Source organism: Protopterus annectens, chromosome 15.part0 (genome assembly GCF_019279795.1).
Source record: "Protopterus annectens isolate FY-2018-M chromosome 15.part0, PAN1.0, whole genome shotgun sequence".
Classification (NCBI taxonomy): domain Eukaryota; kingdom Metazoa; phylum Chordata; order Ceratodontiformes; family Protopteridae; genus Protopterus; species Protopterus annectens.
In genome coordinates, this window is record NC_056749.1 from 428420828 (window position 1) to 428446956 (window position 26129).

General features: G+C 39.3%; 1 protein-coding gene across 1 annotated transcript in view; it reads right to left on the minus strand.

The window, feature by feature from the left end:
• Nucleotides 1-26129, minus strand: part of MTM1 (myotubularin 1) — a 1351953-nt gene that overhangs the window by 406398 nt on the left and 919426 nt on the right. The window contains exon 7 of the mRNA XM_044057169.1: nt 11365-11448. Coding sequence (XP_043913104.1) covers nt 11365-11448 — 84 coding nt within the window. The remainder of the gene's footprint in view (nt 1-11364; nt 11449-26129) is intronic.

Here is a 26129-nt window from a genome sequence, read left to right on the forward strand (position 1 = left end):
AAAATACTGGGGAGCCCATTGCACACAAATTCCAGGGAATGAGTTAAGACTGCACAAGGGTTGTGGTCTAAGTTTTAGAAAAGTACAGTTTTGTACCCACCATAAATGTAGATGTTCGAGTGTAAACACTGCTGCAGTCATTACACTTGGGTTATCCTGCCGTCAGGAAGTTCCCCAGTCGGCCTGAGTTCCAAAGTCTTGGTCCGGCGTCGGTTGCTGTCGCTTCCTCCCTGACGTCAGTGCGACAGGGGTATATAAGATGCAGCCGACGCCATTTTCTTTAGTTTTTCTTGCTCCAGATGTCAGGTGCCCCCAAATAGGTAGGCAATTCAAATTGCTAGTAAAGTACACAAAAGAAAAGCAAACAACAATTTTCAGTTACCAGCAAATACTCCCCATAGGTAGTAAAGGGTAGAAGTCCTAGGTACGTAACAGCAAGTAAGAGGGGAAGGAGGGATAACCTGGACTGCAGCAGTGTATACACTCGAACATCTACATTTATGGTAGGTACAAAACTGTACTATGTTCATCGTGTTACACTGCTGCAGTCATTACACTTGGGAGGAATCCCAAAGCTGAGGTAGGGTGGCTGGTTCTATAAGGCATTAGGGGTGGCTATAAGGCCCTGCAGCACAGCAGTGGTGAAGCCAGCTCTGGATTTGGAGTATAAAGGCAAATGGTAATGCTTGGTGAAGGTATGCACAGAACTCCATGTTGCTGCTTCCAAAATATCCTTGGTAAGTACTCCTCTGAGGTAGGCAGTTGAAGTGGCTGTTGCCCTGGTGGAGTGAGATCTAATGCTGCTAGGTACAGGTTTTCCATGGTGTGTATAGCAGAAACGTACACAATGTCCTATCCATTTTGAAATAGTCTGTTTTGAAATGGCTTTTCCCCGTGCTCCTGCAGCATATGCTACCAATAATTGCTCAGATTTTCTGAAAGCTTTGGTTTTGTCCAAGTAGAAGCGTAACTGCCTGTGAATGTCCAAATAATGTAGTAGTCTCTCCCCTTTGTTCTGTGGTTTTGCATAAAAAGTTGGCAAGTGAATAGTTTGGTTTAGAGCCACACTTGATACCACCTTTGGCATAAACATAGGGTTAGTTCTTAAAGAGACCCTGTCCTGGTGGAAAATGAGGAAAGTTTCCACTGCCATTAGTGCCTATAATTCTGAAACTCTTTGTGCTGATGTTATTGCCAGTAGCAGAGCAGTTTTCCAAGAGATATATTTTAATTCTGCTGTGTTAGCTGGCTCAAAAGGAGGTAAAGTTAATTTTTCCAAAACAAAGTTGAGGTCCCAAGTTGTTTTAGGTGCTCTACGGGGCAGTCTTGATTTTTTAGCCCCTCTGAGGTACTGTTTGAGCAAAGGATTAGAGAAAATTGGTGGATCCGTGTTGTAATGAGCAGAAATGGCAGAGACGTGGATCTTGATGGATGAGAAGGAGAGGCCCTTGTCCAGCATCTCAGTTAAATATTGAAGTATCTGAGGAATGTTTGGGACAAGAGGGTCAAGGCTGTGCGCCTGGTTCCAGACACAGAATCTCTTCCATTTATCTGAATAGGCTTTCTTGGTGCTAGGCCTTCTGGCCTCCAGAATGACATCCATAACAGCTTTGGAGAGAGGCATTGCTTGCTTGACTAAGGAATTTTCCATGCAGCTAGGTTTAAGGTCTTTAGCTGGCTGTGAAGTATCTGATTGTTGTGCTGTGTCAGCAAATGTGGGATTTGAGGCAAAATCCAGGGTGGTTCTTGTGCTAAGTTCTTTAAGACTGGGTACCAGTGCTGGCGTGGCCAGTCTGGTGCAATCAGGATCATCTTTGGCTCTTCTTGCCTGGCTTTTATGAGTACCTTTGGAAGGAGAGGTAAAGGTGGGAAAGCGTATACTTGCAGGTTTTTCCAGCTGAATGAAAGGGCATCCACTTTCCATACTTGTGGATAGTAACTCCTTGTGCAGAATTTCTGTAGTTGGCAGTTCATTGGGGATGCAAACAGATCTATGTCTGGGCTCCACCATTTTTGTGTTACCATTCTGAATATTTGTGGATTCAATTCCCATTCGTGGGGATCCATGATGTTTCGTCTGCCAGTGTGTTTTTCTCTCCTGGCAGGAATTGTGCTTGCAGATGAACTTGGTAGTCTAGAGCTGTGTTCCACAAGGTCATGGCTTGTCTGCAGAGGGGGTAGGAGTGTGTGCCCCCTTGCTTGTTTATGTACCACATCACTGTGGTGTTGTCTGTCTTTAGTAGTAGCTGTCCTGGATGCAGCAGGTCCTGGAAAGCTATAATTGCATTTTGTACAGCTAGCATCTCTTTTTGATTGATGTGGAGATGTCTTTGCTCTGTGGGCCACTCGCCTTGAATACATTTTCTTGCCATGTGTGCTCCCCAGGCATAATCCGATGCATCTGTTGTCAGTGTTTGCCTGGCTGTGGGTTGAGTAAAAGGCTGTCCCTTGTTGAGGTGACAAGCTTGAGCCCACCATCGAAACTCCTGTTGAAGGCAAGGAATTAGTGGTATAACTGTTTCCAAACTTTGACAGTGTTGAGACCATACACTCTTTAGGTACCATTGTAGTTTCCTCATATGCAGTCTGGCATATGGAATTAGTAGTATGCAAAATGCCATGTAGCCCAAGGCCTGCAGAATTTTTCTTGCAGGGAGTTGGTTCTTTGTTGACATCAACTGAAAGTATTCAGTCAGTTGTCCTTGCTTGTCTGGAGTGAGATAAGCCATCTGGGCCGTTGTGTTCAAGCTGGCACCCAGGAATATTATCTCTTGTGAGGGCACTAGTTTTGATTTCTTTTCGTTTACTGTGTACCCCAGGCAACTTAATAACTTTTTTATGAACGCCAGATGCTTTAGAAGAATGTCTTTGCTCTCTGCTTGAATCAGGCAGTCGTCCAGGTATGGATAAATTTGAATTCCTTTTTGTCTGCAAAATGCAATTACTGGTGCCAGGCACTTTGTGAAGACCCTGGGCGCAGTAGATAAGCCAAAGGGCAGTGCAGAGAATTGATAGTGCATTGAACCTGCTATGAATCTTAGGTATCTTCTGCAGTTTTGTCTGATAGGGACATGCAGGTATGCCTCTGAGGTCCAAAGACACGAGCCAAGCTTTCTTGCCCAGTATGGGAAGAAGCTGCTGTAGTGTCAACATTTTGAATTTTGGAACATCCAGGTAAGTGTTTAGAGAAGAAAGATCCAGAATGGGTCTCCAGGCTTTGTCCTTTCTGGGAACCAGAAAGAGTCTTGAGTAAAATCCTTGTCCTTGCTCCTGTGGTGGTACCTTCTGAATAGCTCTCATGTCCATGAGTGCTGTAATTTGTTTTTGAGCCTCTGCCCATTGATTTGGTGGCAGATTTGGCGTTCCTTTTAACCTTGGCAGAGTGTGAAAGTAGAACCTGTAACCTTGAGATACAATGTTGAGAACCCATTTGTCTTTGGTGATGTAATGCCAATTGTGATAGAAAAGTGCCAGTTTTCCTCCTAAGGGGGCTGCCAAGAGAGAGTTGTTTGGCAGCTGTAGTGGGAAGTCATTGAGGCTGCTTTTTATATGTTTGGGGCCTGTCTTCCCCTTCTTTCTTCCCTGGTGTACCCCATTGTTGAGGCTTGTAAGGACCTTGTGCTTGACCTCTACCTCTTGGACGTCTGTATCTGCCCCTTTGAGGTCTGTCTGTGACTGGAAAGGACCAATTCTTTGTTGGCCAATTTCTGCTAAAACAAGGAGGCTGAACCTGTAAGAAATCCTTCACCGTTTGCATAGATTTTGCCTTATCCTCCATCTTCTTTAATACCGCCTCTGACTTAACTCCAAACAACACATCCCGCTGCAAAGGTGCATCCAATAATTTTGCCTTAACATGATCTGGTAGCGTATGTTCTATTAACCAAGCATGTCTTCTAATGACAGAGCCTGTAACTGCTACTCTACAGGAGGCCTCTAAAGAATCAAAACCACATTGCAAAGTATGTTTTCCCACTTGTTCAGCTGCATGCAATAAATCCTGCATTTCTTTAAAATTAGGAGGACCTGAATCTGGAAGCATCTTTTGTTTCAACTGAGACATCAAAAATTGCTGATATTTTAGCATGTGAAACTGGCAATTTAAGGCTCTCATTGCTAAAGTTGCAGATGTATATACTTTCTTTCCCCGTCTGTCTAATGCTGTGGAATCTCTTTCAGAGGGAACTGGGTATTTTGCTGATGAGGCCTTAACACCTTTGGGTCCCTGAGAAATAGTTTCAGGGTCAGCAACAGGGCTTTTATACAGAAATTTGTGAGAGTCTAGGACTCTGTAATATCTATCAGGTTTAATTGGGGCTGGAGGTAAGGAGTCAGGTTTTAAGCTGGATTCAGTGCACACATCATCCACAATATCTAACACTGGGGGAACAGCAAGGGGTCTGTGTTGAGGTAATAAAAGGAAGTCTCTGAGCCTTTTCTTGGATTCTGAGTAATCCTGGCCTTCCCAATGGAAATGCTCCCTCATGGTATGTAAGGTCTCCCCAAAGGAGTAGTCCTCAGGCGGAGAGGCTGATGGAATTGATTCCTCAGCATCAGAATCCTCATAAGGGGGTAAAGAATATCCTAGGTCTGAGGATGAATCTAAAGAAATGGACACCTGGTTGGAAGATTCATAGTCTGCATCCTGTCTGGGCCTTTTATCAGGTGGGGGATGGGACCCCCTGATCAGGGTGATTAGGTCTTCGGCCATTTTGAGCATTTGTTTCTTAGGCATGGAGGCCTGACCTGGAGAATGCTGTATCTGTTTCTTTGTTTTTAAGGGGGGCTTAGACTTAGCAGAGGCTTTAATGGTTAACTGGGTAGGTCTGAAAACACCCTATGAAGCTGTGGATTGTTCAGCTACTTTGGTTCACTCTGAAGGATTAGTTTCGGTAGGCTGTAACCCTTGTGCATCCAAAGGCCCAGCCAGCTCCACGTGGGAGTCGGAGGCGGTCTGTGGAAGCGGTCGTCAGGGGCTGCGTAGGCGCCTTGCTGAAAACTGGAGAACCAGCGACTGGCCTAGAAGAGGCCTCGTCGTCAGTTTCGGGCCTCGGATGCCGGTCCTTGTCTTTGCGCTTTTTATGTATTCCAGTCGTCGGAAGTTCCGACAGCATGGTGTAATTAAATTTTCTGCCAAAATAATGTCGGGCAAAATCAAACCGACGTTTAATAGTGCGCTTGTTAAATCTAGCACAAAACTGACAACCAGTGACGTCGTGGTCTGGGCCTAGGCATGGGATACAATAGGAATGGAAATCCTTATGAGGTATTTGCTTCCCACAAGAAATACAGTTATTAACTTTTACTGACATCGGTCTGAGGCAAGAAAAAGTTTCCCCAACGGGGTACTTAGCTTTGTAGAAGACTTTGGTTCTGGATTCGGAATGAAAATCTCAGGAGTCGGCCGACCAGCACTTGCGAATTGCTTTTGCTTTGGGCACCGCACGGCAAGAAAGACAGAAGAAAATGGCGTTGGCTGCATCTTATATACCCCTGTCGCACTGATGTCAGGGAGGAGGTGACAGCAACCGACGCTGGACCAATACTTTGGAACTCAGGCCGACTGGGGAACTGCCTGACGGCAGGATAACCCAAGTGTAATGACTGCAGCAGTGTAACACGATGAACATCAACAAAAGCACCACCTTAAAAATTAATACGAATGTTCATGTTTTAATGACATTGGTTGAGCCCTGAGCCCTATTACCTAAAACGTAACCTGAATTACACATTCCTTTCTTAATCAAGTTATTCCACGTTAAACTATACGTAATGCTCATCTTTGTCTGTGCATAATTACAAACTATATGTTTCTCATACATTTTTGCTGCCTTACTGCCCATGTTGGGGCTGGAAAATGTCTTGTACCAGATCTCTAGCTCAACTGACAAACTTCAAATAAATAAAATACTAGACTTAACAGTCTTAGGCAGCAGTGTAACACAGCCTCAGGTTCCATGATCTCTTTACTGGCTCCAGACACTGGTTAGTTTTAGCCTAGGGGAGGCTAAGGCAAGTGTAGTAACACTAGTGGATGACAGAAAGTCCTGGAACTATCCAAATCGTTAGTTGTGGGGACCAAAAAAAAATGAAAAAATAGCACAGCAAGAAAAATAGTTAAAACATAAAAAGCATTTTTTTGCAGCGAGGCTTGCACACACCTGTGTACTTCTAAACATATTAACTCCTGAAATCAAACAACAGTAGTGAAATGAATAACCTTCCATGTGGCACTATTACCTGATCCTGATGAATCACACAGGTGTAATACAGTTCAGTTGTGAAGAAACAGGTATTTGACAAATAAAAGCTATTAAATCAAGTATCGACAGAAGTATGATCACGGTACTAAGGACTCATTTATTACCATATCTGGAGATCTTTGACAGGGCACTCTGCAGTGGGTGAAACACTTGGGTACTCAAATAGCTAGTTCTAGAAATCAGAAACTGCTTTACTTGAAAGACGTATAATATCCACCCCCCCTTAGGCCTACATTGACTGTCCCTGTGTTGAAGATAAGGAGTATATGCAGCCCCAGAATCCCTAGTTCTTGACACTCATTTCAACAGGTAAGAATGCCACTGAGATACTATGTTAGTTAACGAAACTATAAACCTGTAAATTATGTTCAGAAGTTGTCCTGCAGTTCTTGTACTGTAGCTGAAACATCACAAGTAGAGATTGGGGATACAGAAATAAAGCGAACAGTTCCTGAAGCTTAGATAAGATGGTGAGCAATCATACTTCACAGGCCCTTTAAAGTGGATGAAGGACTTTGCTGGTATACCTAGAAGTGTCCCCAAAACTTCACAAAGAAGAGTGGAATGATCCTGAAAAGTACAACATGTACATCAGGGAATGACACTATTCACCACGCTTGCAGGATACTGCTCCTGGAGTAACAGTTCAGGCTGCAGTGTGTAGTAAAGAAGCAGAAATGTTTGCTATGGATTCCTTCCTATTAAAATCAATATAGTTATCCACTTTGCACCCCAAGGAATGTCTGATGACTGCAATCACTAACAACTGGTTAGACTTATACAATGTAGCTGATCATTCTGAACAAGGTCTATGCAGCAATTGTAAAACCTTCCCTCCTATGGAGAAAGGGGACAAAAAAATTGGACTTACTTTGTTAAGGGATTCAACATAAGGCACACCTAATCCTTTTGGGACATTAGAGAGGGATCTACACAAAACGAGAAGCTCAGTTACTCACAAAGCAGCAATAATGGCTATTAGGAATAGCATCTTAATACTCAAGCATTGGGATTGCTAAATCAGAGAGCTTAAAAGGCAGATGCAACCACATGCTAAGTATGAAATCCATATCTCAGGATGAACGCCGTCACAGACTGGAGAGGAAAAATCAAAACCTGCTTAACAAGCTTTGTGCTACACCAAAGTTTTGCCATCAGCTAAAACACAATAACAGAAGATGTCAGGAATCTGCACTACAAAGATGAAATAAGTAAGGCTTAGAAGATGAAACAAAATAGGCAAGAGAAAACTAAACATGCATTTTCTGAGGTAAAAGAGGTCTATTTTTTAAGTGTAATCAATGACCTTTTCTCCCAGAATTTCCCATTTTAGAAAGAATTAGCAATGAAAGAGTAAAACTGTGAGCCAAAATCAGGGACAGTTGAGAGGTACTGGAAGTTCAGCCTCCCCAAAAACAGTTCTGCAAATTCTGTTTTGATTGATACATGGCTCACACTTGCCTATCAGTTTAAATTACATGGAACCAGACCTTTCAGGGCTACTAAGAGGTGAAGACAGTGAGCCCACTCACAGAATTCTACAAGGATTTGTGCCAACAGATAAGGGAACAGAAAAATAGGAAAAAACAAGTAATCCCCATGGTATCCCTGAAGTCTCAAAACAACCCACTAAAGTGTAATGGGTCTAAAAACAAAACAGTGTAAGAAACTTCTCTGTGTGGAAGATTTTCAGTCCATATATTTCTAGTTAATCACTGTATATTAATCAGATCAGACAATAGTAGTAGAAGTAGCGAATTATGTTCGCTACTTCTACTACTATTGTCTGATCTGATTAATATACAGTGAAAATCTTCCACACAGAGGAATAGAAAAATAGCAGACGCAATGCAGAATTTCCCCCACCTTTCTGCATGATGTGTCTATAGCCCATTCCTCAATGGACGTCCTATTGGGGATAGCAGAACTAGCATACCAATGTATTCTTTATACTGCAGTGGTGGTGCTGCGATAGTGTTGTCGCCTCACAGTAAGACGTTGTCCCGTTTGATTCTCAACTAGAGCGTCTTCTGTGTGGAGACATGCGTGAATGGGCGTACCTTCGTTGAAGGTTGTGTGTCAGGGCTGGCAACTCAGCACGTAAAAATCTACTGCCAATCATTAGTAGACCGGAGTTCCGCTGTGGTGACCTCTAACCGGGAAAAGCCGAATGACACAACATACAGCAAACAGGTGTCTCTCTCTAGAGTGACCTACCACTGGAAAACAGCCAGACAGTTTTTAATATAAAGCTTCAAGTGGGTGGAATGAGGCTGGTGAGATGACTTACATGGCTTCCTCAGAAGTTGGTTCTTTTAGTGGTCCACTCCTAATGTGGACTGCTTCTCTGCATATTAAGTAACAACTGTGTTTCCTTCAGCTTGTTCAGGTACCACACCAAAAGCCACATTGTCTGATTTTATTAGGACAGGTTTGGGCTTCAAAAAGATCTCCTAAAGGTTTCCAAGTCAGGAACACATTCCTGAGTTCAAAAAGGTTTACTACAGTGAAACCTTCCCAGCTTACCCCAACAGCTCCTAATCAAGGGAGATCCAAAGCAAATTTCTAACCTCTAGAAGCCACGTTTTAGGTGAAACTAAGTCTACCAGTGGGATGAAGGAAAAGCTGTCTCCAGACAGGACAATGACAGACAGTCTTACTGAAGGAGCAGATTTGAAAAGGAATAAATCTGCAGTCACTGGAAGCAAACTATAAAGTGTAGGAATCAAAGGTGCATATGCACTGGTGAACGTTGAAAACTTACACTGCCATCAGCCACAACAGCCACACAAAAAGCTGAACCCACCTTTGTTATGCCACCCCAGAAGCCAGATCTAACATCTCATGGTATCTCTCTGATGGAAGTAAGGCACAAATCTGGAGAGTGTCCAGAATTGCATGATGAAAAGGATCATTCTGGGTCTTTTCCCAGATGATGGTGACCTCAGCCAAGAGGTTCCAGTCAGAGGAAGGCTGATGCTAGAGCCAACCTTGGATATCTTTGGCGTGGGGAAGACCAGCAATCATTCATTTACAGAAGGGAGCAGCAGAAGGATGATCCCCTGATAAGCCTTTGCCACAACAACGAAAACGCAAGAATAATGGCAGTGTGTGTGTGTGTGTGTGTGTGTGTGTGTGTGTGTGTGTGTGTGTGTGTGTGTGTGTGTGTGTGTGTGTGTGTGTGTGTCTGTGCATGCGTGTATACCTATCAACAAATCTTGAAACTCTGCAGCAAGAAATAATGAAACAGATGAGTCAACAAAGCACAAGGTCACCTTTAAAATACACAAAATGAACTCAGACCCCCAAATCTGTAATTGTACTGACTTTGAGACCACACAATCCTTTGAGTAAAAAGAAACTTTCTTGCTATATAAACAGATCTACGATCTCACTCATGTCAGTGCATATCCTTCTACTCAAAACTGGAGTCAGTTAAACATGACTGACTATTCCCATTTATGTTGCTGTGATCAAACACAGGTTAATCTGGGGAGAACAAAAAAGTATACCAACTGTTTTGATCAAATGGCAAAATCTGCTGGGAACTGTCTGAAAGATCAAATTAGTGGTTACGTGTGTCTGTCAAAGTAACCATCTTTAGTGTGCTTGCAGAGGACAAAAAAAGTGTTAACTGGTAGGTAACACTTTCTGTTGCAGAACTTACTGACAAATCACATCTATCCATTTCAGACAGACTACAAGTTCCAAAACACAATTCTGCTGTTTAATATGTTTTTTGCTTAAGAATTTCAAAGACAGACTGTGGCTTTTGTCAGTGTATAAAATGCTAAAGGGCTTCATGTAAATTAATGAACTAAAACTTGACCAGAATCAAATAAATTCTATATGTATTTAGCTAATCCTGACATCAGTACTATCTAGAAGCTTTGATATTTATTTATTTGTTTACTGGGAAAGTCCAACTGGGCAAAATGTCCTTTTTCAGCGGAGGCACAAGGAGAAAAGCTCCAAATTTATAAATAACCGTAAGATACACATACAACGTACAGATACAAATATTGATTCAATACTGGCAGCCATATTTAAAGGAGTGGTGGTGCTGCGGTAGTGTTGTCGCCTCATAGCAAGACGCTGTCCCATTCGATTCTCAGCTAGAACGTCTTCTGTGTGGAGGCATACGTGAATGGGGCGTGCCTTCGTTGAAGGTTGTGTGTCAGGGCTGGTAACCCGGTACGTAAAAATCCACTACCAATCATTAGCGGACCGGAGTTCCGCTGTGGCGACCCCTAACCGGGAAAAGCTGAAAGACACAAAACTGTACTGTGGTCTACCATATTCTTTGATTCATTTATAAATTAAGACAGAACTTCATTTCTGGTGTTTGGATAACAAGCATTCATTCAGTAATCAGGCTGATTTCAACTTTGTGGGAAAAGCCGGGTAATGCAAAATATAACAAATTTACCTTTTAATATTATGCAATTTTGTCCAAAGCACTCTGACGGATACTTCTAAACAGGCTAACCTATACAGAAATACATGCTTTTTTAAACACCTTTATTAAATTATTACTTAAGACACAGGCAAACATACATAAAAACAGAAACAAAACAAAACCATATTCACATTTTTTTTCATTTACATACATTATGCATCATACATTTTTTCTTTGTAACCATCATCAGTCCAACATTATAAAAATTGCTTAATTCCTGCCTTCCTTAAATCTCACTTTTCCTCCTGAGTATTATTCTGCATGTACGGTTCTCCCACAATTTCAATCTATTTCTATGATTTTATACAGAAATACACATTAGTCAAAATTTGTTGGACAAAACAACAGTGCTGCATGACTGTAAACCTTGGTAACTTTATGTTTTATGTTAGATGGTGCTCTCTACAAAGGCTAAGTCAACTTTTTAATGACCGGTACTGATTGTTGGTGGAATACTGGTTACAAGGACAAACAGAACGAGATGGTATCCTTCTTTTGTAAAGTCTGGGAGTACTACAAACCACTGTACTACTTGAAATACTGCTCAGTGGTTTATGAATGGATTAATACAAACCATGGACTATGTGTAAATACTTTCTGAATTTAATCACAGTAGGGCAGGTAATATTTAAGGTCACATACCTGTCTTACATATTCACGTACTGGTTCATAAACTTTCCATCCATCTTCAGAAAATTTTTCTTCATTCAGAAATGCAAAAAATGGCTGTGTGAAAAGAAAAAAACAGATTTATAAAAAGTACTAATAAATTAAGCATTTGCTTTACTAAATAACTAACTTTATAAAACATATTTTCGAGTCATATCTAATTTTTTCAGAATACTACAGTAATACATAAGGACTGTTTTATAAAAGAAACAAACAAAAAAAAAACCCAGCTTACTTCTCATCTACCTAGTTTTGACAGCCAGCTACTAATGAGAACAGCAGACAGCAATGCCATAAAATTCCAAGTAAGTGGTTCATAACATTTTTTTTTTAAAGTACAATTTAAAGAACGTACAGTTGTGTAGACTTACCATAAATGTAAATGATAGAGTGTATTTACTGTTGCAGTCATTACATTAGGGTAATCTGCTGGCAGGTAGCCCTCAGTCGGCTTGAATAACAAAGTCTTGGGTCCTGCGTCGGTTGCTGTCTCCTCTTCCATGACGCCAGGTCATCAGGGGTATAAAACATACAGCTGACGCCATTACATCAGTTTGCAAATACACCAAAAAGGCTTATAAGTGTAGTAAAAGAAATTAGAGGCATAGTAAGGGAAAAAAAACAGGGGGCTGGAGGGAGGGTAACCAGGACTGCAACAGTGAATATACTCGAACATCTACATTTATGGTAAGTGTACACAAATGTACTATGTTCTTCGTGTTTCACTGTTGCAGTCATTACATTTGGGTAGATTCCCAAAGCTATGGATGGGGGGATGGATTTATACAGCATTAGGACAGGCTATAAGGCCCTGCAAAACAGCAGTGGCAAAGCCAGCTCTGGATTTAGAGAAAATTGGTAAATGATAATGTTTGGTGAAAGTATGAACTGAACTCCAGGTAGCAGCTTCTAGAATATCCCTGGTAGGAACACCTCTGAGAAAGGCTGTAGAAGTAGATGCAGCCCTGGTGGAATGGGATCTGATCCCCTGGGGGATAGTTTTTCCATGGTGCTTATAACAGAAACAAATACAATGGCCTATCCATTTCAAAATGGTTTGCTTTGAAATAGCCTTGCCCTCTGCCCCTGAAGCAAATGCTACCAGCAGTTGTTCAGATTTTCTTTGAGATTTAGTCCTGTTCAAGTAAAATCTAAGTTGTCTGTGTACATCCAATGAATGCAGAATCCACTCTCCCTTGTTCTGTGGATTGGGAAAGAAAGTTGGCAAATGAATGGTCTGATTAAGAGCCACCTTGGGCATGAAGGATGGGTTGGTCCTGAGAGATACCCTGTCCGCATGAAAAATGATAAAAGGCTCCACTGCCATAAGTGCCTGTAATTCAGAAATCCTTCTAGCTGAAGTCACTACTAAAAAGGAAGGCTGTTTTCTAGGAGAGAAATTTTAAGTCTGCTGTAGCAGCTGGCTCAAAAGGAGGAAGAGTGAGTTTCTCCAATACAAAATTAAGGTCCCAGGCAGGGGTTGGAGCTCTCCTGGATGGTCTCAAGTTTTTGGCCCCTCTGAGATACTGCTTTAGCAGAGGATGAGAGAAGAGGGGAGGGTTCTGTGTTGTAATGAGCTGAAATGGCTGAGGCATGGATTTTTATGAAAGAAAAAGACAGGCCCTTGTGAAGCATCTCAGTTAAGGATTGCAAAATCTGAGGAATGCTGGCCATTGCTGTGCTTATCCCTTGAGATTGATTCCAGACACAGAATCGTTTCCATTTGTCAGCATAAGATTTTCTAGTACTGGGTCTTCTCACCTCCAAAATGACATCCATCACAGGTTTGCTGAGAGATACTAAGGGTGAAATTAAGTGATTAGCCATGCGGCAAGATTCAAAGTTTGGAGCTGAGGGTGCAGAGTTTGGTTGTTCTGCTGAGACAGTAAGGAAGGTGTCTGAGGCAGGTGTCACGATGGAATGTGTGACACACTGTGCAGGAGTGGATACCAGTGTTGGCGAGGCCAGTCTGGAGCAATCAAAATCATTTTTGGTTTATCCGGTTTGATTTTTAGTAGAACTTTGGAGAGCAGAGGCAGAAGGGGAAAGGCATAGACTGAAAGGTGTTTCCAGCTGAAGGACAGAGCATCCATTTTCCAGGCTTTTTTGTGATGAATTCTTGTGCAAAATTTGTCCCACTGATAGTTCTGGGGTGAGGTAAAAAGATCTATGACTGGGCTCCCCCATTTGTGTGTCAACACGTTGAAAATCCGTGGTTCTAGACTCCATTTGTGTGGATCCATTAGATTTCTGCTTAGTTCGTCTGCCAGAGCATTCAGCTTTCCTGGCAGGAATTGAGCTTGTAGTTGCACTTGATAGCTCAAGGCCGTGTTCCACAATGCCATGGCTAGTCTGCAGAGGGGGTAGGAGTGTGTACCCCCCTGCTTGTTTATGTACCACATAACTGTGGTGTTGTCTGTCTTTATCAGTAATTGCCCAGAATGAAGGTAGTCCTTGAAGGCTGTCAATGCATTCTGTACAGCTAGCATTTCTTTTTGATTTATATGAAGGTGCACTTGATTTGGACTCCATTTGCCCTGAATGCACTTCCCTGCCAGATGAGTCCCCCATGCATAGTCTGATGCATCTGTAGTTAGGGTTTGGGTGGCAGGGGGTGGTGTGAATGTCAGTCCCTTTTTCTGGTGGCAGGCCTCTGCCCACCATAGGAACTCTAGGCACAGGCAAGGTATAACAGGAATCATTGTTTCCAGGCTGTGACAATGTTGACTCCATTGACTTTCTACATACTACTGAAGTTTCCTCATATGCAGTCTTGCATATGGAATTAGAAGAATGGAGGAGGCCATGAACCCCACGGCTTGCAGTATTTGCCTTGCAGAAAGCAGGGTTTTTGTGGCCACCTGTTTGAAGTAAGTCACCAAATGAATTTGCTTTTCTGGCATAAGGATAGCCATCTGGGCAGTTGTATTCAAGTTTGCACCCAGGAATGTAATTTTTTGAGAGGGTACCAGTTGTGATTTCTTTTCGTTTATAGTGTACCCTAGACAAGTTAGAACCCTTTTTACAAACGCCAGATGTTTTAGAAGAATGTTCTTGTTTTCTGCATGAATTAGACAATCGTCCAGGTATGGATATATTTGAATATTTCTTTACCTGCAAATGCAATTACTGGAGCCAGGCACATTGTAAAGACCCTGGGCACAGTAGATAAGCCAAAGGGCAGTGCAGAAAACTGGTAATGCAAGTAGCCTGCTTTGAAGAGGAGGTATCTTCTGCAAGATCCCTGATTGGGATATGCAGGTAAGCCTCTTTTAAATCTAGATTTGCCAACCAGGCATCTTTACCTAGCATAGGAAGTAACTGGTGAAGAATCAGCATCTGGAATTTTGGAATATCCAGAAAGGTGTTTAGAGTAGATAAGTCCAGAATTAGACGCCATGATTTGTCTTTTCTGGGTACCAGGAAAAGTCTGGAATAGAAACCTTGTCCCTTTTCCTTTTCTGGTACTAGTTGAATAGCCCCCATGTTCATGAGGGAAAGTACTTATTTCTGGGCCTCTGCCCACTGATTTGGGGGCAGGTCTGGCCATCCGTTTGGAGTTGGTAACGTGTGGAAATGAAATCTGTATCCCTGGGATACTATATTTAAAACCCATTTGTCCTGGGTTATAAGTTGCCAGTTTTTTGCATGAAGAGCCAGTAAGTACTTGGTAAGTCTAGAGGAAAGTCATTGAGACTGCTTACATTAGGGAAGTGTCTTGTTTCCATATTTGGAAGAGGAGGCACCCCATTGCTTAGTTCTGAAAGTCCCTTGGGACTGAAACCTGGTGACTTTGGAATGTTTGGGTTTAACTTGAGTGGAAGGAACTGAAAAGGACCAGTTCTTAGTAGGCCAGTGCCTACTAAATCTTGCAGGTTGCACTTATAAGAAATCTTTTACAGTTTGCATAGATTTAGATTTATCTTCCATCTTTTTTAAAATTTCTTCAGCCTTATTACCAAAGAGACGGTCCTGTTGTAAAGGAGCATCCAACAATTTTGCTTTAACATGATCAGGCAGAGATTTCTCTTTGAGCCAAGCATGCCTCCTTAGCACAGGCCCAGTTACAGCAGCCCTGCAAGAGGCCTCCAAAGAATCAAAAGCACACTGCAAAGTATGTTTTCCAACTTGTTCAGCTGAATGCAATAGATCCTGTAAATCTTTATTTTCCACACAGTCAGAAATCAACATCATTTTCTGTTTAAGCAGTCCCATGATATGCTGCTGATATTTTAGCATATGGAATTGACAGTTTAAAGCCCTAATTGCCAAGGTTGCAGAAGTGTAGACCTTCTTACCCCATCTATCCAGTGCCCTGGAATCTCTATCAGAAGGAGTAGGATTTTTAGCAGTAGAAGCCTTAATGCGCTTGGGGCCCTGAGAAATGGTTTCAGGATCTACAACAGGGTTTTTGAAAAGGAATTTGTGGGAGTCAGGAACCCTGTAGTATCTGTCTGGCTTACAAGGAGCCAGAGGCAGAGAATCAGGAGCCATACTAGATTCTGAAAACACATCATCAACAATGTCTAGAAAAGGAGGTATAGCCAAAGGCTTATGCTGAGGTAGAAGAAGAAAATCCCTAAACCTCTTTTTAGAGTCAGAGAAACCCTGACTTTCCCAGTGAAAACGTTCCCTTAAGGTATGTAAACATTCCCCGAAAGAAAAATCCTCAGGGGAAGAAGCAGAAGGAATGGAATCCTCTGCATCAGAGTCCTCATAAGTAGGTATAGACAAATCCTGTTCATTAGAAGAGTCAGAAGAAATAGAATCCTGTTCAGAAGATTCCTAGTCAATTTCTTGCCTAGGCCTCTTTGAAGGGGAGTTGGCTACACCTGATTAGAGTAATTAAATCTTCAGCCATCTTGATCATTTGTTTTTTAGGCATAGGGGCCTGCACATGTGGCCTAGGCGTCGGTTTTTTAGACATAGTTCGAGATTTTGGCCTTAGTATTGAAGATGGCGTTGGTTTAATATACAAATCTGTAGGCCTGAATACACCCTCAGAAGCCGGAACCTGCACCGCAGCTCCGGACCCATCCAAGGTAGAGACATCCATGGATTCCATAATTGAAGCATCTTGCGGCATACCGGACTCCAAATGGGTCTCAGTAGAGGCCTGCGAATCAGAAGTAGCAGGTATCAGGGGCTTCGAAAGCACCTCACTGAGTACCGGCGAACTGGCGACTGGCTTAGGAGAAGTGTCGTCGGCAGTTTTGGACCTAAACGGCCTGTCTCTGTCTTTTTCTTTGCGTTTTTTAGGAATTCCAGTAGTCAGATTGCTAACCCACATCATTTCTGGATAATTAAACCGTGAACCAAAATACTTAGAAACAAAAATGTACCGACGACCGATAGTGCATTTATTAAATAAAGCACAGAACTAACAGCAAAGTATCAAGGAATACAGTACAAATGAAAATCCTTATGAGGTATTTGCTTCCCACAAGTAATACAATTATTAACTTTTACTGACATCGGTAAGGAGCAAGAAAAAGTTTCCCCAATGGGGTACTTAGCTTTTTAGTTGAAGACTTCGTTTCTGAAACTCGAATACGAAAATTTCAGGAGTCGGCCGACCGGCATTTGTGAACTGCTTCTGCTTCGGGCACCGCGCGGCAAGAAAGACTGATGTAATGGCGTCAGCTACATGTTTTATACCCCTGACGTCCTGACATCATGGAAGAAGGGACAGCAACCGACGCAGGGCCCAAGACTTTGTTAATCAGGTCGACTGAGGGCAACCTGCCAGCAGATTACCCAAATGTAATGACTGCAACAGTGAAACATGAAGAACATTGACTAGATACACATACAATACCTGAAAGGAAACAAACTAAAGTGACACTTTTCATTATTTTCATGCAGTATAAATATGCTTTCTAACAATTAACTTTCACTCCAACATTAAATAAATTGCTCAATTCCTGCCTTCCCTTAAAACCTCACTCCTCTTCCTCCTGAGCATTATTTCGGATGTGTTGTTCACATAAACTCCATTTATTTATGTGTAATTTTCTCCTTCCCTTTTCTTAGCATCCTACCTCCAATTCTCTTATCTGTTTTAAAATATTCAGTACTTCAGTTTTTATCAGCTATTAATAGCATTAAACTCAGTAAGGCCTTAACTACATCAAGGCAATTCAGATTCTATGTCCCAGCTCAAAATAATTTCCGTAGTTACAACAATTTGCTCTCTCACCAGTTCTGACAAAGTACCTTACAGGGAATTTTTTTTAATCTGACAGCTTGTTAAATTCCTAAAAAAACATGTTCCTAATTACCCCTCTCTTTCCCATCACACCTCCAGCAGGTCCTATCTACCTAAGAAAAAAATCTCTGAAGTCTGTTGGGTTTAAAAATATCTGTGCAAACACTTTGTAAATATTCTGGACTTTGCTGCTTACTTGAGAGCCACACAAATGTCTTCTCATTGTTTCTTTGTAAACTACCTTTCCAGTCTCTCTTCCCAATCTTTTCTAACCTCCTCAAATTAATTCTTATAGTAACAAGCAATATTTTTGATGAAAATTATCCTTTCTTAACAGCATCTTCTATTCTAGACTCAACTATACTCTTTCAATCCCAGGTATGGAAGACTGTGCCTAACCTGCAGTCCAAACTTTTCTTGGTCTCATCCCACTCTATTACTGTTCCCTTTTATATTATTTGCTTCCAATACCTTGTTTTCTTTGCTAGTTTTCTTCAGCAAATCCCAGCTCCCTCTTGCCTATTTTCTATATGCCTACTTGCAGTCATTCTTATTAGTAAAAATCTCCTTTCTCCATTACCATGTTGATTTAGTTCTTAAAATTTCTGCTACTTTATGAATATAATATTCTGTATGGCTATTATTCTCCTTAAGTACCTGAATCCAAAACCTGCTACCTATTTTTTGAACACTCTCCCTAAATTTCATCATCCCTTTCCACTTTGATTTAGAACCTGCTTGCATTTTATATATATGTGTATATATATATATATATATATATATATATATATATATATATATATATAATTAGCATTAACCATATAGCTCTAAAGTATCCCTTCAAATCAAGTAATCCTAAACCACCTTGTTCTATATGGAAATCAGCTTATCTCACTCAACTCTTGTCCTTTCCCCCCCAAATAAATCCACTTGTCATCAATTATTGTTCACAACTCCTCTGGTTGATCAAAAATATGCCTGAACTGTATAGAAAATGAAAGAGGCTAAACATTTTCATTGTTTGTATCTTAACTATTCATATCAATAATCAACAACTTACAGTTTCTCAATTTTTGTATTACCTTCTGTTTAATCGCTTCCCCACATACCTTTAGCTGCCAAATGGATACTGCTGAACCATTTCAAGTATGGGTGCTTAGTTTACCACTATAGCCTTTGTTTTACCTTCATTAATTTTTGTATCCCAATGAACAAATGTCATTTTCTAGATGGTTGTAGTACAAAACAATATCATCTGCAAATAAAGCTAACTTTTTGTGATTACCATACCATTTATATCCTCAAATTTGTGAATTTATTTTCTTTGCCTGTGGCTGTAAACATAAAGAAAATAACAAAGGGGAAATGTGACAACTCAGCCTTTTTCAGTTTTCAAAAACAACTTCTCAAAGAAGAACTCTCCCATCTTAATTCTTGCCTCTGACTCTTCATATATCCCCCAATTAACTATATTATTCTATAACGTAATGCCAATGCTACCTTTGAACTACTCATAAAACTCCTTGTGATTCTAACTTATGCTTTCTTTGCATCAAGACCCATCAACAGCAGTGGAGTTTTCTCACATTCTTCTTCCCTTGGGATTATCACTCAACTATTAAAGTTTTCACATTTTGCCTCCCCTACATAAAGAAAAAATACTGAAATCTATCAAGTTTGGAAACACATTTGCCCTTCTCTTAGCTAGTATAGACATAAGCTTTTTATAATCATGGTTTAAAATTGAGATGGGTCAATATGAAATTGAGTCTGTAGGGTACTTACCTATTTTGGGTACTAAAGCCATCACAGCTTTCTTCCAAGATGCTGGCACTTCAAACCCTTTTGAAATACTGTTGAAAGTAAGCTTCCAGATCCTTATTATTTTCTTCCCTCCCAACTTCCAGGCTTCCACTGAATACCATCTGTTCCTACAGCCTTATCTGGTAATTGACTACACACCTTTTTTTCCTTTATCTTATCTCTTCCTATCCTAGATACTGATTGTTGAACCTCATCTTCCTCTAATACTGGCATGATTACTTTTTCCATATATATTTCTAGTTGTGCTTTTTCTTTGATTCTACATTCCTCAGTTAATATATACATTTTATTTTTTCTTCCAAAATCTCTTTATTTCAATGTTCTTTTTTCAAATAATAACAACAATACGGTAACTCAAAAACACTAATACCTATCTAAAGAAAACAGACAACAATCTTGTTCCGAGAAAATTATACATTTATATATATATATATATATATATATATATATATATATACACACACACACAATATATACACAAGAAGTCACTACATCGTCAAGTAAAGTATGAGAATTCTTATGTTCATTTGGTCTCATAAGGGATAGTTAGAATGGGGATAGTCTATATATAAAGTAAAATTAGAAATGTAACCATTTATTTGTATGTTTAGGGAAAATATCTAGTTACACATATACTAAGAAAAGGGAGAAGATGCAAGAAAGACTGGTTATACTACATTCATTTCTTATTTAAAGGTTAGGTTTTCATGACAATCTGTAGGCAAATTTTATTTGTCAAGAATTATATCTAGCAAGTAACCCCAATATTTTTGGTAATAGCTTTTTTTTTTTGTTTTTGAAAAAATTAATTTGTGAGATGAGATATATTTGATAGCAAGATTGCTAAAATTTTCCCATGTAATTGGTGACATGACATTCCAATTCTTTGTAATAAAGAATTTAATAAGGGTACACATTGTAATACAGACATGTTTTAATATTTTTGGGAGTTGATTGATATTAATGTACAATATAGCTGTCTCCCAAGTAAGGGTTGATTTTTCATATCCCATCTTCTCTAATCTTACTCTCAAGGAACACCATAAGTTGTGTATCTTAGTACAGTTCCACATGACATGTAAAATATCAGCTGTTTGATCTGGACAATGGGGACATATAGGTGAAAAGTTAGGATTTATTTTAATTTAGATAAGGTATAATATAGATTGTTATTTACCATAATTTGTGTATATAACAGCTTCTTGAAAGGAATGAATTTGATTGTATTTTTAATGGCTAGTTTCTTATTTTCTTCAGTCAGTGATTGATTTTTCGTTTGCCAATAGTTTGAAAATAATAAAGAATTCTGATGTTTTGCACTTATTACAATTTTATAAGTCCTAGAAATTTTCCCTTTAATCGCAAGATTTTCAAGTATTAATTTAACTAAATCTATGTTCTGTAAGTCAGTGTGGATTTGTGAGAATTTAGCATTTATAAGATGATGAAGCTGGTTAAGGATAATACTATATTTCATAGGAAGTTTGAGTTCAAGTCTCATTTGCCCCGTGTTAGAGTCTTTCCATTGGTATATATCCCATACTGTGTAGTCTTTTATCAGGGGGTAGTTTGTTAGATGTATTGGTTTATTATTTATTAGTAAATTAGGATTTAGGTGTAATGTATAAGGGCAAAAGTGTCAGCTAATTGCAATGATTTAAATAGTTTCTGTGTTGTAAGAAACATATTTTTAATTAGTGGGTGTAAATTCTTCGTGTATATGCTAGCCTGGTTTAAATTCAAGAATGGTAAGGATTTGATATTACAGCCAAGGGATTTCAACTGTTCATACCAGATTTGGGTCCACTGGGGTGTCCAAGTATTTATATATGAGTCATAGTTTATTATTTGTATTAGTCTGTATACAGTAATTATACTATAGTAAAGCTTAAAATCAGGTAACCCCAATCCCCCCTTATCTTTGGCGAGTACAAGTTTTACATATTTAATTCTGGTAGATTTGGGATAACATAAGAATCTTGATATAGCTTTTTCCATGGCAAGGAAGAAGTTTTGGGGAATATTTGAAAATGTAGCATTTAATTGAAAGAGGATTCTTGGTAGAAAATTCATCTTGACAACACTAGCTTTTGACAGTAGAGACATATTAATGTTCTTCCATCTATCCATATCATTTTGAATACTAGTCCATGTAGTTAGTAGGTTATTGTTTATATCATCTTTGAAGACTGAAGTAAATATTATTCCTAGATATTTTATCTGGTAGTTTATTTTGATCTCACTCATAGGAAAGTACAATTCTTTATGCCCCATAGGACTGAGGGGAAATATGTGTGACTTGTTTAAATTTAAATTATAATTTGAAACTACCGAGAACTCATCAATAACTAAGTATTTTTGGGAGGTCAGTAGTGGGGAGTTGGAATTATATATTTAAGTCATCAGCAAAGGCCAAGTATATAAGATTTGTATTGTGGATTCTGGGAATATGATGAAAGGTTTTTTGTGAAATAAACAGAAGGAGTGGTTCTAGATAAAGATTAAATAGGTATGGCGAAAGAGGGCATCCTTGTCTTGTACCATTGGATAAGAGTATAGGGTTAGTTATAGGTTTATTTACCTGTATAGTGGTAGTAGCTTTCTGAAACAGAACCTGGATCATTTTAATGAATTCTTGAGGAAAACCATATAAAGGCAGTATATTAAAGAGAAAGTTAAGTTTACTCTATCAAAAGCTTTAATTGCATCTACTGTAAGGGCATATCCGGGGCATTTATTCCTATTAAGTAGTCTTACAATGGTATCTAAAAGGAGAGTGTTGTCACTCGTTTGCCTGTTTGTCATAAAGCCCATTTGTTGTTGGGAAATAATAGAGGGGAGTATATTCTTAAGTCTATTTGCTATAACATGGGCTAATATCTTAAGATCAGTGTCTATGAAGGCTATTGGTCTATAATTTGCTGGATCTGTTGGGTTAGAATGCGGTTTAGGAATCAACACTGTCTTGGAGTTATTTAAGTATTTGTCTGTTATACCATATTGTATTATATAGTTGAAAACTTTTAATAACACTTTGGAGATAGGTTCCATGAATAGCTTATAAAAATCCAATGTGTATCCATCAGGCCCAGGGGATTTACCTAATTTTAGTTTGTTTATTGCAGCTTTTATCTGTTTTAAATGTAACGGTGATTTTAAGAGTTTCCTTTGATCTTCTGTAATTTGTGGAAAGTTTATATTATGTATAAAATCCTCAAATCTGTCTGTAGATGATAAGGGTATATTGTATAATTTCTTATAAATATCTTCAAAAGCGTCTACTATATCTTGATCTTTATATTTCACCTGTCCTTCATATTTTATTTTTTTGATCCTAGGAGGTCCAATTTTTATGTTAATTAGTCTAGCTAGGAATTTTGATGGTGTTTGAGCCCATTCTGAATATTGATATATTGACCTTAATTTTAAGAAGGAGATATTTTCTAAATAGTGTTTGTGTAATTGTTTTTGCCAAACAATTATTTTTTCCTCAAGTTCTTTAGAATATTTTTCCTGAAGTTCTACTTCAGCAGTGTTTATTTGACACTCTAGTTCATTTTTAAGATTGTTATACTTTTTTTTGAGCCATGCAGATTTTTAATAATACCCCTGATGACCACCTTGGTAGCCGCCCATTGTATGTCATATGGAATTTGATCGGATATAAAATCATTCTGAAGTTGGGCTAGCACATTCTGAATTTCTTGTGTAGTTTCTTGGTTTTGTATAATTTTAGGATTTAACGTCCAGGTATTGAAATAGGAAATATTTTGTTTATGAGCTTGAAAGTTTATTAAAAGTCTAATTTTGGAATGATCTGAAAGAGTTCTAGGTGATACAGCATAATTTAATTTGTTAGAAAGGAAAGCAAGGGAAATTAGAAAAGCATCTATCCTGGACCAAGTTTTATGAGTGGCTGAAAAGAAAGTGAATCTTGATATTGTTTTATCATATTGAAATTTAACATAAGGGTCAACTAGTTCAAATGTATTTTGTAATTCTTCAAGTGCTGTAGTGGTAGATTGTGGCTTATTATGCGATCTATCCTTATCTAGATTTAGTAAAGCATTCCAGTCTCCACCTACAATAAACAGATAATTTGGGTATTTGGCTAATATATTAAAGATTTCATAAATGAAGAGCTGTTGATTTGAGCAGGGGCTATATATATTAAGAAAGAGTAATGTTTTTTTTAAAGTATGATATTCAGTAGTAAATAATACCCATCTTCCCTTTGAGTCAGCTTCATAGGAAGTAATCTCTCCTTGGAAGGATTTATTTACTATAATGGCCACTCCCCTGGACAAAGAACTACAATTTGCAGCAACTATTGTTTTAACCCATTTTCTTTTCCTTTCCCTAACCCAAAGTTGGTCATCTAAGTGAGTTTCTTGCAAGAAAGTTATATCAGCCTTAGTTTGGTATGTGAATTAATATATACATTTTAAAAAATCTGAAATATCTCTAAAACATCTATAGGATCTATGGTTATTTTTCTTGTCATAGAGTCCTAGGTTTGGCAACAACCTTTTCTACTCCCTGTTGCTGTTGATGTCCTAAACGTTTTTGTGCTCTAGATTAGTTATTACAATAACTGTTTAACAAATACTTTTCTAAAGCCATTCATATTATCCAAATAATCTCACATTTTCCTTTAGGACTCTGTGGTTGCTGATACTCTTGTTCTGTGTTGTTCTTCTTCTGTAATACTACCTTTGTCATCCCCCCTCCAAAACCTGCACTACTTCTTTTCCATAGCTCTTTCTCTTTTATTTCTAATCTGTTTTTTTTTAACTCAATTTTTTTGTTTTATCCCACTCGCTATCCTTTCTGAAGAAATTTCTTTCTTCCTTAATAACTCTTGAAAATCTTTTCTACTACCTACTCCTTAAATTCCTCTACTTAACAGGTAAGTAGGAAGCACCCATTTCTCATTTTTACTTTAATACCCTGCATCTTTATCTTAGCTTTTATCAGTGTATGATCTGAGACAGTTATTGGATATGTGTCAGAGCTTTTGAAATTACTAAACGGGGTTCATAACAGAGAAACACGATCCAAAACACAAAATTAAATAACTGCGTCAATCAGAAACAAAGGCTAGCAAACAACATAAGCAAATCAAAAGATAAAATACAAAACAACTATCAACAGTAATATTTATAAAGTTTTATTTTGTTTACTTTTAATTAATGTTATGGAATTCCCCACAACTCACCTCAGAAACTCAATACCCCATTAGGTTACCCATGGTGAATATTGTTTCTTTTTTATCTTTCTGTCTCTATGTCTGGTGACCATCAAAGTCTGGCCAAAATGAGCTCAAATCCATTCATTCCTCAGTGGTGGGAAGTCATCCAGAGCTGCAGAGATGAAACTTGTTCAGAGGGGCCTTCAGTTAAGCAGACATGAAGGTGTGTTGTCTTTTTGCCAGCATTCTGGTTATGGGGGCAATGGGATGGCCTACCTTCACCCTCTGGACATGGGGTAGGGACAATCTATCCACATCACTGTGAGGATCCACACATACCCTCCCCTTCTCAGTAAATCCTTTCTTGCAATAGGTAACATGGGTTACTTCTGGAAGGTGGCTTTGTGGGTCAAAAACTCACCCCCATGAGGCCAATACAATGCCATTCCCCTTCTCCAAGCAATTGTGGCAGTATGCATCCTTCTCTGTGAACTGCTCTCCCCACAGAATGGGCATGCCTATCCTCTTCTCCTAGTTCAGTCAATTGCACTATTTTCCATGGCTAACTTTATATTCTGCACTTAGGAAGTAAACAACTTTAATAAAACTGAACCTGAAGTTGAAGTCTTCTTCCTGGAGTTCTAGTGCAATGCAAATAATGGGAATTACTGGGTCACCTCATACTTCCTCCCCCCAAAAAAGGCAGGCTAGCCATTAATCAGTCATTTTTTCCCACTAGCAACCAAGCTAAGTTTGGCTACCAATACATAGGCAAAGACTGGCTCTTTTTATTTTCCTTCAACTTTTTTCTGTTCCTTGAGTCCCTGACCATCTTATCTGGCCCATCAACACTGCCTTCCTCAGCCATCAGCCTCACGGCTACTCTTTTATGGAAGGCTGCCCTAATGCAGCTGAATGCAGGACGCCATCACTGATGATGGAGATGCAGACAAGTTACTTCACCTAAACAGTCGCCTGCTTTTCTCCTAAAGTACTATCAATGGCATGTAGTATACAGACTGCATGGAAGCTTGCTTCTGTATGTATTTGGCCAGGAGAAAGCTGATGCCAACAAGGTTTGTGTTGTTGCTGCAGAGGATTGTCTCCAAGCCATTACTAAGGTGGAAAGCTCATGTTACAGGTTCAATCATCTTCCATTCTGAGTGGGATAGGTTGTCTCTAATTGCTCACTGTTACTTTCCAGCTGACTGGTCAGTTTTTGATCCTCTTATCAACATGGTTTGCTGGTGGTTATGTCAGTGACTCTGCCCCTACTTACCATCTATTTGTTATGAACAAATCACAACTTAATATAATTATTAAACAATAAATCCACCTGAAGTGAATTGCACACTGGATAACACAAGTAAATGCAGCCTAATAAACATCTCAGAGCCATTTCTATTATAACATTTACTTTAAAAACATAATGTACTTTATAACTAAACTGTACTGGTTTACTTTTTCACAGCGGTGTGGTCATGGAGTTAGCCATCTTCTTGTGTGCACTGGAAA